The 14993-nt window shown below is 44.6% G+C and overlaps 1 protein-coding gene across 1 annotated transcript; it reads right to left on the bottom strand.

Moving 5' to 3' along the window:
• Nucleotides 1–10263: 10263 nt before the first annotated feature.
• Nucleotides 10264–12793, bottom strand: LOC141990070 (uncharacterized). Its single transcript, XM_074957031.1, has 4 exons — nucleotides 12742–12793; nucleotides 12322–12477; nucleotides 11821–12051; nucleotides 10264–11060 (listed from the first exon to the last, which is right to left on the bottom strand). Exons 2-4 carry the CDS (start codon nucleotides 12440–12442, stop codon nucleotides 10552–10554), a joined length of 861 nt encoding a protein of 286 aa, XP_074813132.1. The 5' UTR covers nucleotides 12443–12477; nucleotides 12742–12793; the 3' UTR covers nucleotides 10264–10551.
• Nucleotides 12794–14993: the final 2200 nt, after the last annotated feature.

Consider the following 14993-nt stretch of genomic DNA (forward strand, 5'->3'; position numbering starts at 1 on the left):
GGGCAGTGTTTTGTATGGCTACTATCTGTTTGTACATAAGAATGACCATAGTGGGACAGACCAAAGGTTCATCTAGCCCAGTGTCCTGTCTTCCAACAGTGACCAATGCCAGGTGCCCCAGAGGGAATGAACAGAACAGGTAATCATCAAGTGATCCATTCCCTTTTGCTCATTCCCAGTTTCCAGCAAACAGAGGCTAGGGACACCATCCCTGCCCATCCTGGCTAATAGCCATTGATGGACCTATCCTCCCTGGATTTATCTAGTTCTTGTTTGAACCCGATTATAGTCTTGGCCTGCACAACATCCTCTGGCAAGGAGTTCCACAGGGTGACTGTGTGTTGTGTGAAAAAAATACTTCCTTTTGTTTGTTTTAAGCCTGCTGCCTATTAACCTGTAATATAATATACCTGTTCCATTAATTAGAGGGCTTTAGTTTTCAGGGCTCTCAGCCTGGCACTTTACATCAGCAAGATTTTCACCCCAAACAGTTCTTTTAAAATAGTAATTTCTGTATCAGCAACACTTCACGTTTCTCCTGGGTACTGCCATCTACCGCAGATTCACACCAAGGGGAGCGAAAGAGGGTTCTTTGTCATTTGAATCTCTACCAGAATGAGTGATATAGATGCTTCCATATCCCCTCTGTGTGGGGAGATCCACCTGGCAACTTTATTTAAATGGAACGAGTTGCTATTTCGAATGGAATCCACCATTCTAGTCACTGCTCATCACCCACTGGAGTAACAGAAACGCCCTGAGCAGCAATATAAAAAATGCTGCTAATTCTTTCATGCAAGTTAAACCCGTCCCCACTATCAGCTTGTCTATCTGTGGAATAACCACTTTCTCAATCCCTTTAATTAGAGTTGGATTTGGGAGTGTATGGACTTCCAGCTGTCTCTGCAGATGCATAAAGCTTCATAGATCTCATAGGCAAATCTGCACAAGCTCCTGGACTGATCCTGTTAGGAATGCAACAGGGAAGTGGTTTGTTACTTAAACGGAACAGTCAAAGTTAAAAGATCTCCAAATTAGCCTCTTAAAGCTCTGAGAATCCTTTGCTTATTGGCCTCCTAATAATTTCCAGACCTCCTCCTGATATAGGGGCTTTGACAATGAACATCTGCCCTATAGAGGGCCTCTGGCTGATGTCACTTCTGGGACTCTGGCCATGTGCAGCTGTCCCACACAACTTCCGGCTCCCATTGCTAGAGTCAGACTGCATGCCATTACTCCAGATGGATTCTGCTGCTGCTCTGTGTATGTGTGAGAGAAGAGATCCATATTTACAATACCCTTATATGTCAGGAGTTATACTTTATGTTAAATCATCAAGATCTTGTAGTAGGAATTTGGTATTTAGTTTTGTCAGAGCTGTTTTTTTATGGAATTTTGAAAGCTTGTGTGGGGCAGAATTATGGTTTTGAAAATAGAAGATAACACTTGTCCATGCAGGCTGCTTGGAGCTTGCAAAAAGCCATTTGGGGAAAGGGATGCGGATGTAAGAGATTTTCAGAATTTTGCAGAATTTTCACAGCAGATGAAGATTGTACTGATACCCAGGGGCAGCTGTAGCCATAGCAATCTGCTTTTTGACCAACAGGAGACAGTACCTCATAGTGAAGGAGTCAAAGATACAGCTGGCACGGAGACACTTCTTCTCTTAAGCACAGCAGGAGGACTGGGTGGCATAGTATCCTCTTACTGTAATGTAATAGACAGCCATAATGGTCATGAGAAAATCTGGAAGCCTGTCACTCAGGAGGAGCCAAGGCTCAGTGTGATTATAGGTGCACGGTGCATGCCTTTGGACTCAGAGGAGAGGGTATCTTCAAAAAAAGAATATTCAAATGAACCAGGCATGCAGTTCCACATATTTCCAGCAATCAGCATATCATTAGCTGAAAATCTCATCTATCAACCAGCATTTCCAATGGAAATCACTCACTAGCATATACTAATGATGTCTCTGTTCGCAGGAAAGTGCAGATATAAGGACATTTGTAAAGATGGGCTCAGGACCCTAAATGAGACATAAATTGGCTAATGCATCAATTATACTTGCTGGCTGTTAATTAGTTAATGTGTTGAAAAGGTACACCAGGCAACCACAATATCTGCCACCCTGTGTGATTAATGTATCATGGTATCTCCTGTTCTAAGTATAAGAACAGGTTTCTGCAGTGCTGAACATTGACCATCTTTAAAAAAGGGAAGAAGGAGGATCCTGGGAACTACAGGCCAGTCAGCCTCACCTCAGTCCCTGGAAAAATCATGGAGCAGGTCCTCAAGGAATCAATTCTGAAGCACTTAGAGGAGAGGAAAGTGATCAGGAACAGCCAGCATGGATTCACCAAGGGCAAGTCATGCCTGACTAATCTAATTGCCTTCTATGACGAGATAACTGGCTCTGTGGATGAAGGGAAAGCAGTGGACATGTTGTTCCTTGACTTTAGCAAAGCTTTTGACACGGTCTCCCACAGTATTCTTGCCAGCAAGTTAAAGAAGTATGGGCTGGATGAATGGACTATAAGGTGGATAGAAAGTTGGCTAGATTGTCGGGCTCAATGGGTAGTGATCAATGGCTCCATGTCTAGTTGGCAGCCGGTATCAAGTGGAGTACCCCAGGGGTCGGTCCTGGGGCCGGTTTTGTTCAATATCTTCATAAATGATCTGGAGGATGGTGTGGATTGCACCCTCAGCAAGTTTGCAGATGACACTAAACTGGGAGGAGTGGTAGATACGCTGGAGGATAGGGATAGGATACAGAGGGCCCTAGACAAATTGGAGGATTGGGCCAAAAGAAATCTGATGAGGTTCAACAAGGACAAGTGCAGAGTCCTGCACTTAGGACGGAAGAACCCAATGCACCGCTACAGACTAGGGATCGAATGGCTCGGCAGCAGTTCTGCAGAAAAGGACCTACGGGTTACAGTGGACGAGAAGTTGGATGTGAGTCAACAGTGTGCCCTTGTTGCCAAGAAGGCCAATGGCATTTTGGGATGTATAAGTAGGGGCATTGCTAGCAGATCGAGGGACGTGATCATTCCCCTCTATTCGACATTGGTGAGGCCTCATCTGGAGTACTGTGTCCAGTTTTGGGCCCCACACTACAAGAAGGATGTGGAAAAATTGGAAAGAGTCCAGCGGAGGGCAACAAAAATGATTAGGGGACTGGAACACATGACTTATGAGGAGAGGCTGAGGGAACTGGGGATGTTTAGTCTTCAGAAGAGAAGAATGAGGGGGGATTTGATAGCTGCTTTCAACTACCTGAAAGGGGGTTCCAAAGAGGATGGCTCTAGACTGTTCTCCATGGTAGCAGATGACAGAAAAGGAGTAATGGTCTCAAGTTGCAGTGGGGGAGATTTAGATTGGATGTTAGGAAAAACTTTTTCACGACGAGGGTGGTGGAACACTGGAATGTGTTACCTAGGGAGGTGGTGGAATCTCCTTCCCTAGAAGTTTTTAAGGTCAGGCTTGACAAAGCCCTGGCTGGGATGATTTAGTTGGGGATCGGTCCTGCTTTGAGCAGGGGGTTGGACTAGATGACCTCCTGAGGTCCCTTCCAAACCTGATATTCTATGATTGACCTTTTAATAGGACCCACTGTAAAATGCTAAGTTGTCAGCCTGTTCCTGCCCATCTATTTGTATCAGCTGTTTGTGGTTCCAATGTGGAGTGAAGGCCCCTTCCATGCTGCTCTTGGTCATCTATTCATGATACCAACCGTAGCCAAAAATAGGGAGAAAGTACCTTCGCTGCTGTTCCTATCCATCCACTGATATCAGCCATTTGTAGCTCACAGTGAAATGAGGACTCTTCAGAATCACCTTTGCTATTGTGTTGAAGCATTTGACTAGGGCAGCACCACAGTTTAGCAGTGTGTGCTTCTCAGGGTCTTAGCCAGTCCTTCTTGAAGATCTCACCAATGAGGCCTCTGATTACTTGACTCGTAATTGCTTTAATGACTGGTAGCCACTGTCTGTCTGTCTCTTAAGTATTTCGTGGATTCATAGATACTAAGGTCAGAAGGGAGCATTATGATCATCTAGTCTGACCTCCTGCACAATGCAGGCCACAGAATCTCACCCACCCACTCCTGCGATAAACCTCTCACCTATGTCTGAGCTATTGAAGTCCTCAAATCATGGTTTAAAGACTTCAAGGAGCAGAGAATCCTCCACAAGTGACCCGTGCCCCATGTTACAGAGGAAGGCGAAAAACCTCCAGGGCCTCTTCCAGTCTGCCCTGGAGGAAAATTCCTTCCCAACCCCAAATATGACAATCAGCTGAACCTGAGCATATGGGCAAGATTCACCAGACAGATACCCAGGAAAGAATTCTCTGTAGTAACTCAGATCCCACCCCATCTAACATCCCATCACAGGCCATTGGGCCTATTTACCATGAATATTTAAAGATCAATTAATTGCCAAAATCATGTTATCCCATCATTTGTATGGTGCTTATCATAATGGTATAGATATATGGTTCCTCGCTTCAGGAAAATGTATGTACCTGATTTTGGTCAAACGACTTTTCAATAGGAAGATTTCAGGGCAGGTAGCTGATGATTAAATAGGGCACCTGTCTACTGGATAGCTAAAAATATCCCTCCAAGTATTTAGGTAGACAGCGTAGGGGACTGAAAATGACACACACAGCCATTTACTTTAATTCCCCACTTTGAATCTGGCTCTAGTTGACTGTGACTTAAAGACGTTACACTGATGGCTGCTTGGTGTCCAAAATGGAGTGATTTGAAGAGAGTCATAGTCTGGTTCCTGCTAGACAAGCATCCACATCACAAAAACCACCTCCCATAATTGGTACTGTGGCAAATTGCTGGCATGATTATGATGGGTCCTGCTCTTCCTCTTCTTGTGTGGGGGTGGGGTGTTGAGCGCGCAGTTTCCTGCTCCTGAACTAGGATATCTACTGTCCCACTAATAACCCAGAGAAGGGTAGTGGAGAGGGAGGAACTCGGGCCCACCCTCTACTCCGAGTCCCAGCCCAGGGGCCCTAGGGATAGTGGCAAACCACTTGAACTAGTACTTCCTTCCCCTGGGCTACTTCCCTCTCTTGCTCTTCAGCTTGTGGGCTTCCTGCCCTCTCTCTGCACAAGCCAGGTGTCTCTTTACCTAGGGTCTTGGTCTTCTAGCCAGCCACAGCACTTCTCCAAACTGCTCTCTGCTCCAACTCCTTCAAACTGCTCTCTGCTCCAACTCCTTCCCCTGGCTGATTGAAGCAGGGTTTTTTATCAGCTGATTGGCTTCAGGTGCTTTTAATTAATCTATAGCAAACTTTCTTTCCTCTACAGAGAATAAGGCTTCTCCTCATCCTGGGACTTACATATCTCTCCTATATCTCTCTCCTGCTGCCTTCTGGCCATGTTGTATCACAGTACTAATTGCTATGAGCAGTCTCAGCAAAGTCTCCCAGGACTGAATGGAGCTGAAATTTCCTTCTCACTTCAAGAGGTGATCCCTCCCTGCATCTCCACCAGGAATATGTTAGCACATCCTTGGTTTAGAGCAGGAAAATATCCTGTTTGCAGTTTCCCTTATGTCCAGATACATGGGACATGTGCTGGAGCAATTACTGCTCTGTTTGGAGTTCCATTCAGTTCCTTGTGTCTTTTTCTAGCTGCCATTTTGGCTATCCATTTTATTTCAGTGTGGGGTACAAGCTCTTGTGTGAGTCATCCCTTTGAGGAGTTCTGTTTTATGATTCTAGTCCTCAGGCTCTCTTTTGCTGCTTTTTTCTTTTCTTTCAGAGGGTGAGGGAAGTTCATGCTACTTGTATTGCCCTATATTGGTGTGAAAAAGCTGATGATATCTGTATTAATTGTCCAATCCCATTCCAGTGCCCTTGTCAGATCCAAAAAGAAGTATTACTGTGGTGGCTGATGTTCACAGTTCAGCTTCTGAGTATTCCTCAGATATGAATGGGAGACCAATGGGGCAGAGGAAGAGAAAGGATTCATCCACTCTGAGATCTGCACCCCCTTCACCTGAAAAGAGGGGTGGAAAAGAAGATATTGTCTCTTTCTTCAGATCCATCTTTCCCTCTTCCTCCTAAGAAGCCTACAGATCACCAAACTGATCCTTCTCACCTTTTATGTCTCTACATCCTCTGGTGCTGACCTGGTGAGATCCATAGCAGTCTGAGGTCATATCCTCAGTTAGAAGAGGCTAGAGGAAGAGTTTAAAGACCTGAGCCATCCAGATTTGTGCCAGGTAAGTCTGGATTTCCTCAGTGTTCTGGACAGTTTGTGCCTCCTCGTATGTATATGTGCCCAGATCCCAACTGTTGAGGCGATTGGCAGTCCTGGGCTCCCTGGCTTTATTGGGCTCTAGCACAGGAGATTTTAAATCATCCACCTTATGGATGGAAAAGTGATGTTCCAACTGATAAGGATCTGGTGGCTGAGGAATCTTCAGATCTGAATCCACTGGAACTGTCTGCAGTTCAGATAGTGATGCCTGATACTTTGTCTGATGAGGAGACAGCTTGTCTTTTTGAACAAGATCAGGTGGATACAGATTTTGATCCTGATGGGTCACCTGATGAACATGTATGTGTGGCTTCTGCGTGATCTCCTTCTGAGGATGCTTTGCAGTTCCATGACCTAGTGGATTGTGTGGCATCTACTTTGAACAGAGAAAGTGATTTACTTTTTGGGTCTGATGGCTCTTTATGGTAGCCACTACTTTCGTTAATTCATTTGAATGCCTCCGAATGAGTCAGTGCAACATTGGATGGCCCAATTTACAGACTGAAGAGGAACAGTCTTCAAAAGTTAGTCACCATGACTTAGGAAAGCCTAAATTCATTGATGTGGTAGACAGTCAGATCAAATGTTCTCAGAGGTGTTTTGTTGAATCCCCCTTCAGCATCTGTCATGATAACCTCTGCTGCATCCAACAAAGGATAGAGAGTTCGTCTGGGTTTGTTCACAGTTCAAGCCATTGGGCCTCTCAAGGAAAGAATTTGCCTATAAACATTTTAGAATTAAGATCCATTTGTCTGGCTCTCAGATCTTTTCTTCTTCACATAAAGGGGAAGATTATTCAGGCACTGATGGCCAATACAACAGCCATGTGTTACATCCACACACAGGGAGGTGCCCATTCTTCCTTGCTGTGTGCTGGGGCAGTCAATCTATGGGACTGGTGTATTTTTCACAATGTCTATCTGGTGGCCCGGCATTTAGTAGGAGAGAGCAATATGTTGGCAGATCAGCTCAGCAGAGAAAGTTCTCAAATGCAAGAGTGGTCTCTGAAGGATCAAGTAGTACAAGAGATTTTCTCCAGCTGAGGTGAACCTGATATAGACCTTTTTGTAACCAGGTTCAACAAAAATATCACCTCTTCTGTTCAGGAGAAGGAAGGGAGATACATCAGGACAAGGACAGGGCAATCCTGATAGCCCCAGCTTGGCTGAGCTTCAGCTGTCAGATGGAGTCTGCAAGGGTCTTCCTTTATCTCCAGACCTGTTGCAGCTGCAGTAGCATGGCAGGATCCTTCATCTGGATCCTCAGCCTCTTCATCCTGGTGGCCTGGGCTATCAGACTTTGAGTAATGTAGAACAATCTTGTTCCTCACTGGGTCAGAATGCATCACTTCATTCTAGAAAGCAGTCTAATATCATTACTCAATATGGACTAGCTTTGTTTATTGGATATGGTGAAAATCTGATTTACCAGCTTCAACTTTATTCCTAGTGTTTTGGAATATCTGATGTATTTAAATTCTCAGGAGTTATCTAATTCCTCTTTAAGAGCTTATTTGATGTCTTGATTGATCATTATTTGTGCATGATACAGTTAAAAGATTTATGAAGGGGTTATCTAACATGTACTGCCTCGCCCCGAGAGATCTGGTTCCACTGTCAGATCTTAATTTGGCCTTATCTCTGCTTATGAAGCCAACTTCTGAAACCTTGGCAGAGTGCTCTTTATTTTATCTGTCTGTCAAGACTGTGTTTATTATGGCTATAACATCAGCCAAAAGGGTAAGTGCATTGTATGCTTTGATGGTAGACCGACCATTTACTATTTTCCATAAAGATAAGGTGTTTCTTAGTCCTGATACCAGGTCTTTATCAAAAATAGTATCAGAGTTTGACATTAGTCAGTTAATTCATCAGTATTTTTTCCAAATAGCATGCTAATAATGGGGAATCTGCATTACATACTTTAGTTGATAAAAGGGTTTTAGCATATTATTTAAATAGAACCAAAGATTTTTTGGAAGTCATCTAGGTTATGTGTTTCTTATGCTATGCATCATATAAGTTATAATTAGGGCTCCATGTTTGTCATGGAGGTCGTGGAAGTAACGGATTCCGTGACTTCTGCAGAGGCCAGTGTGGCTGACCCTCGGGCAACCCAAGCAGCTGGCTCCAGGGACAGCCACACCAGCCTGCTGGAGCGGCTCTGCAGTCAGTTGCCCTGGAGCCAGCCGCACCGGCCATTGCTGGAGTGGTCCTGGGGCCAGCCACACCAGCTGCTGCTCAGGCGGTCCCCAGGTAGCTGGCCCCAGGCCCAGCCAAGCAGCGGCCAGTGTGGCTGGCCCCAGGGACTGCCAAAGCAGCTGCTGTTGGTGACCCCTGGCAGCTCATGCCACTGGCCCCAGCCCCTCCCAGCAGCAGCCCCCCCAGGGAGTTCCCCCAGCAATGGCACAACAGAGCACCCCCCAGCAGCAGCGGCTCCCCTGGTCCCTCCTAGCAGCGCCTCCCCCCCCACCAAGATTTAGTCAGGGGTATTTATAATATAAGTCATGGACAGGTCACGGTCCGTGAATTTTTGTTTATTTCCCCCTGACCTGTCCATGAGTTTTACTAAAAATACCCATGACTAAATTGTAGGCTTAGTTATAGTGCATCTTCTCACACTATTTCTAGATGAGTTAAACAATGATCCTTGAATATTACAAGTTAGTACCAGTCTCTGCGCCTATTATTGTGAGATCTCATTCCACTAGGATATGGTGCCAGCATTTTTTGCTTTTCTTAAATATGTTTCTATTGGGGAAATCTGTAAGGCTGCTCCTTGGAAGTCAATCCATATGTTTAGTAAACATTATGCTTTGGATTTGGCTTTGAGAGTGGAGCTTGATTTGGTAAAGTGGAGCTTCAGTTGTTATTTAATTAGAACTGTTACCTCCTTTTGAGTTTTCAGCTCTGCTTACCAAACTACCCATAAGTAGGAATACGCAGACCAACTCAAAATAAAAATGAAGATTACTTGTAACCGGCATTCTTCAAGATGACTCTGCATATTCACACTCCCTGCCCTCCTCCCCCTCTTTCTCAGAGTCTTATTCTCATACCTCTGGGTCAGCAGTGGAAAGAACTGAGGCAGTGGAGTGCAATGCCCCCTCATATAGCCCTGCCCTCAGAATGTTCAGAGGTGCTGCAGCGAGGGGGTGTATTTGTGCTCTAATGGGCCCTATTTGGAGAGGGTTCTACCACTGTGCTGCACGGGTCGGCTCATTACTGATAAGTGGACACATTCAGAATCATCTCAAAGAACTCCAGTTACAAGTAAGTAACCTTCATATCCTCTGGATACGACTTATCTCCAAGCAATTGTCCATTTCCTCCCCTTGAATCCCAATGAGATGGATTCTGCCAGTATGTTTGGGGGCAGAGAATTCCTTCTTGATTGCCTGCTGAGGATAAAAGAATCTATAGCTACTGAATCTACACGTAATATGCTTTTTCATTTCAGAAATGGCCCTCAGTTGGTATTTTGCTAGACTATACCAAAACATCTTGAATTCAAAGCTTTCAGAATAATGCTGAAGTTATTCAATAGATGGGTGGCTCCATGGTGAGGGTATTTGTTTGCATGCACTAGTTAGTTCAGATTCTCTCAGTTCAGCGAAGGGGAGCTCATCTAATACAACTCTTGTCTACCAAGCCCCCCAAATGGAAGGCTTCACTGATTGGATAAATCTTTTGTAGTGTCTGATCACCAGATAGCTTACGTGACACTTAGGTGTACAAAGAAGACAAGAGAAATGATGCAATGGCTTCTGTTTTTTCCTGCATAGATTCTTTTATTTCCATTGTTGATGAAACTACATTGAAGGATAATTTACATAATCTACAAAATCTTGGGAGTCCTTTGCTGACCTCCCAAGTGTTTGTGCTGGCTTGTTAGCCGCATGGTAAGTTTCAGTTTGAGACTCTGATGTGATCAGCCTCTCAGGGCTGATCTTTGTTGTGTGTTTCTGGCAGTCTTTGGATTCATGGTGGCAGCATGGAATTACTGTTCATGTTTTTGATGATTTCCTGGAAACAGGTTTTTATTTCCATTCCACTGGTGCTTCCTCTCAGACAGAACCTGCCTCATCTCTGTCTCTTCACAATATCTCAACACTGTGTTAGAGCTGTAATCTTGGCAGCTCCTGCCCTCTGGAACAGCATCCCTGTGCTTCCTTCTGCTTCGCTGACTCTCCATCTCAATTCACATCTCTTCAAAAAAGGTCTTTTCTCCTTTGCCCTGGCTTCAGAATTTCTTTCTCCTAGCTATTATTACTCTGGGCCAATATATTTAACTCTGTAAAGCATTCGGGGATTCAGCTTCTTTAGAAAGTATAGTTTCTCTCCTTTATCTGTGGGTTTGGGCAGGAAGAGGCATGGTGGAGGGGAGTGGGGCCTGCCTGAATGTGGGGGTGGGTGGGAGATAAGAGAACTTTTTTCTCCCTCCACAAAGTCTGGCAGGATAGTTGATGAATGAGGAGGAATGGGGTCTGGTGTGATGAGTGGGTGTTTCTCATGCAAACATGGGAGGTGGTGCTGTAAAGAGAGGTTTTTCTTCAACTGTTGGTCCCTATGTGTATTCCCCATTGACACCATGCACCTGAGTTTGAAGATTTCCAGCAAGTAGTGTTCACTGGTCTGCACATGTGCAGTTGTTCTCCTTGTGCTCTGAACTGAGGGTGTAAGGGATGGTGCAAATTGACACCTCTTCAGTTTCTCCTTACCACTGCTTGTCCTGAATTGAATTCTCTGTGTCCGTGAATTTCTCTGTGCTGCTTTCCCTTAACAAACCGGTAAATATATTATAACTAGTTTTTACTATTTTAGTGTAGTTAAAGTTTTAGTATTAGCATAGTTAGTATCATTTAGTTTTCTCCTTGTCTCAGGGAATTTCTCTCTGTGGACAAAGACTATGCCCAGAGTACCAGGGTTTAAGAACTGTGTCTTCTGCCCCCACTCCTTATCCATGAGTGATGAGTACAGTGCTGCCCCTATTGTCTAGCTGAGTTCAGCATTTGCCATTCATTTCCCCCATGATCCCATGAGGCTCATGAGCTCTGGCTGAGAAAACATCTGACCGTGAAGGTTATGAGACATCAATATGATCCGGGATAGGGAGACCGTACACCAGCCTCAACCAATGAGCAGCACCCCTCCAATCATGAGCTCAGGAGTGGAAGCTACTTTGAGGAAATGGTAATGTTTCCCTCCTCAGCCTTTAGGCATGAACATTCAGTCATCGGTACCAATGGCACCACTGGTGGAATGGGAACTGATCACGTCTTCAGAGAAATGGGAGGCTCCAGACAATTCCTCATCCCTGTGTAGGGGAAAGTGAGTTCAGACAGAGACTCAAGAAGATCTAGACCCTGTCCTCCACCCAGATATGACTACCCCAGGGACCAATGGTATCTGATGCCATGGGGTCCCCCTCAAATGATTGACCCTTCATCTTGGCCCTATTGGGCCTCATGGGATCCCTACAGTAGATGTCTGGATCTGTTCATGAGTCCCAATGCACCTTTCCCATGTGACACATACCAGCTCTGTTGGAGCATGAGAAAGAGAAGATTGAGCTGGATCTCCAGGTACCAGCAGTGCCAACAGGTGTTTCATCTTCCCCAGCAGATGAGGCAATTGGCCCTGTCTGATGACCACAGGCAACATCAGGAGCTTCTGCAAAGATTGTCAATGACCTCCAGATTCCATTAGAGGAGGTCCAGGACACCAAGTTGGCAACTCTTTTCTTGCTCCATCTTCTGCTTTGGGAATCTGTGTAAACAAAGAAAAGTCAATTTTGACTCCCACAGGACTATAGACTTTATAGGAGTGACCCTAGATTTGATCTCAGCAAGGACTACCTCCCTAAGAAAAGATTTCAGACCATGAACATTCTGCTAAGAGAAGTCACTTTCAATCCATGAACCACTGTCAGGATCTTCCTTCCCCTACTAGGCCATAGAGCATCATATACTTATGCAACATCATTCACCAGACTTCACCTATATTGCCTGCAAACCTGGCTCCAGTCCACTTACTCACCAGACAGAGACCACATAAATACCAGAGTGAGAATTCCCACCAGGGTCATTGCTTCTCTCAACTGGTGGATAAAGTTCATCATGGGCGTTCCGTTCATCATTTCCACACCTGATGCAACCATTGTCACAGATGTATTCCTTATTGGATGCAGAGTCCCTGTCGACACCAAACCACACAAGGCACTTGGATTTCTCATGAGAACAGAATTCATGTTGAGTAGAACTGACAGGTGTCCATATAGCCTGCAATGCTTTTCTCCCACTTATTCAATCCCCCCATGTCCAAATCAGTTAGACATGACCACTGCCTTTTACATAAACAAATAGGGTGGGGCAAAATCCCTTCCTCTCTGTATGGAAACAATCAGTTTATGGAACTTGTGCATCAGAAACCACATAATGGTCTCAGCTACATACCTACCAGGTGCACAGAATTCTCTAACGGCCAGTCTCAGTGGGCACTTCTCCACAGACCATGAGTGGGAGATGCACAGTTCTGTCCTGAATGAGATCTTCACTCAGTGGGGAACACTGCGATCTGTTCGCATCCTCCAAATGAACAAGAGATTCACCTTTTACTGCTCCACTGCAGCTTTGCGTCACAGCTCCATGGGTGATGCCCTTCTGTTATTCTGGACTGACCAGCTCAGATATGCCTTTCCTCCCATCCCTCTGCTACCGCAAATTCTGCAGGAGATTTGATACGGCAAAGTTTGAGTCATTTTCATAGCATTCAACTATTCCAGACAATTCTGGTTTCTGGATCTTCTGTGAATGTCAGCCTGTCCCCACATCAGTATCTGACCCTCCCCAGATCTACTAACTTAGCAGAATGGCAAGATTAGACATCGCAACCCAGGCCCACTTCACCTCATGGCGTCGTATTGATGGGCATCAGATCTAGAACATTCCTGCTTGGAGGCTGTTCAGTCTGTTATCAATCAAAGTAGGAAGGACTTTACCAGAAAATGTTATCTGGCTAAATGGAGGCTGTGGCACTGGCAGGCCGGTGGCAGCTCTTGCCAAGGCTGCGGGTATTAGTTAAAAACAGACAAAATCATAGCTGGAAAACAGACCAGTTCACGTATGTGTTAGTGTTGCTCAAAATAGGTATTAGTCTTATTAGAATGTGTTTAGTATTTAGACTTCATAGAATTTTTATATGTTGCTTCATGCATTCATCTTATTTGTAAAGTCTGTATTCCATGCTATAAGGAAATACGTAAGTTTTGCTTTGTGACTTTGAAAACATTTGCTCTAAACTTGTGAGCTCAGATGGGAAGAGTGTGTCCCTTCACCCATCTAAGTAAGCTCATCTTATGGATTTGGAGGCTGAAAGAAGGAAATAAAACAGACAAAGGAAAATTTTTCATCTCTTTGCTGTTTGAACTCTCACAGGGCCAGAGACACTAAACTGAACCCAGCGATCCCTGGGGGTTACCTCTTGGGTCTGGTCTGAAAGACACTTTGAATTGACAGATCACTATAACTCTGTCACTCTTGGGATTTAGATTGCAACACATTTGTGCATAGGTTTGCTTGCTTTAACTTGTAAATGACTCTCATGTCTTTTTCCTAATTAATAAACCTTTAGATAGTTTATTACAAGACTGGCTACAGGCATGGTCTTTGATGTAAGATCTAGAGTACTTATTGATCTGGGGTACTGACTGGTTTCTTGGAGGCAGCCTGAATATTTTGTTATATATATTTGTATAAATGACCATTTACACTCAGTCCAACTTGCCTGGGTGGCAAGATAGACTAGAGTGTCCATGGTAAGACTGTTATAGTGATCCAGGAGTTCAGATTTGTTGCTGGCTTGGTGAAATCTAATTATAGAAAATATCACCAGTTTGTGATGTCTCCCCTGTTTTTGACAGTCTGCCCTGAGGTAGGCACTCACAGTTGTGAGCAACTCCTGACAGTGTAAAAAAGGCATTTCTCCATCAGTAATCAGTCATCTCCAGAATCTACAGATTTTAGATTACCTCTGTCCTTGAGAGCTTCAGGGCTTTCCACTGGTTGCTTGCAGGTCCATCTGGCAGCGATCAGTGCCATCCATGCTCCAGTAGAGGGACACTCCATTTTTACTCACCCAACAATAATTAGATTCCTGATGGGTCTAGTTAGGATATTCCCATTGGTGATGAAATCTTCACCACAAGGGGACTTCAGTCTCATACTGTCAGTACTTACCTGACCAACATTTGAAACACTGGCCACATGTTCTATGTTCCACCTTTCCATAAAAGTTTCCATTTTCGTTGTCATTGCATTGGCCAGAAAGGTAAGTGAACTGGGAGTATTTGTGACTGATTTGCCATACAGTATTTTTCATAAGGAAAAGGTTTCCATTCACCTTCACCCAAAATTCATCCCGAAAGTAATTTCTGAGTTTCACATCCATCAGTCCATCACTTACCAGTCTTCTTCCCAAAAATCTCATGCTTCCAATGAGGAGAGGATGTCAGACTCTTCGGACATCAGACAAGCTCTGGTGTTCTACCTGCATGGGACAAAACCAATTAGACAATCACTGAGACTATAACGGAACAGTCCAAAGGACAAACATTTATCTGCTCAAATACTCTGTACATGAATCTATGGCTGCGTCATGGTGTGTTACCAGCTGGTGCATATTCCTCCCCCGGGTGGGGTGAGAGCCCATTT

Source organism: Natator depressus, chromosome 6, assembly GCF_965152275.1.
Source record: "Natator depressus isolate rNatDep1 chromosome 6, rNatDep2.hap1, whole genome shotgun sequence".
NCBI lineage: Eukaryota > Metazoa > Chordata > Testudines > Cheloniidae > Natator > Natator depressus.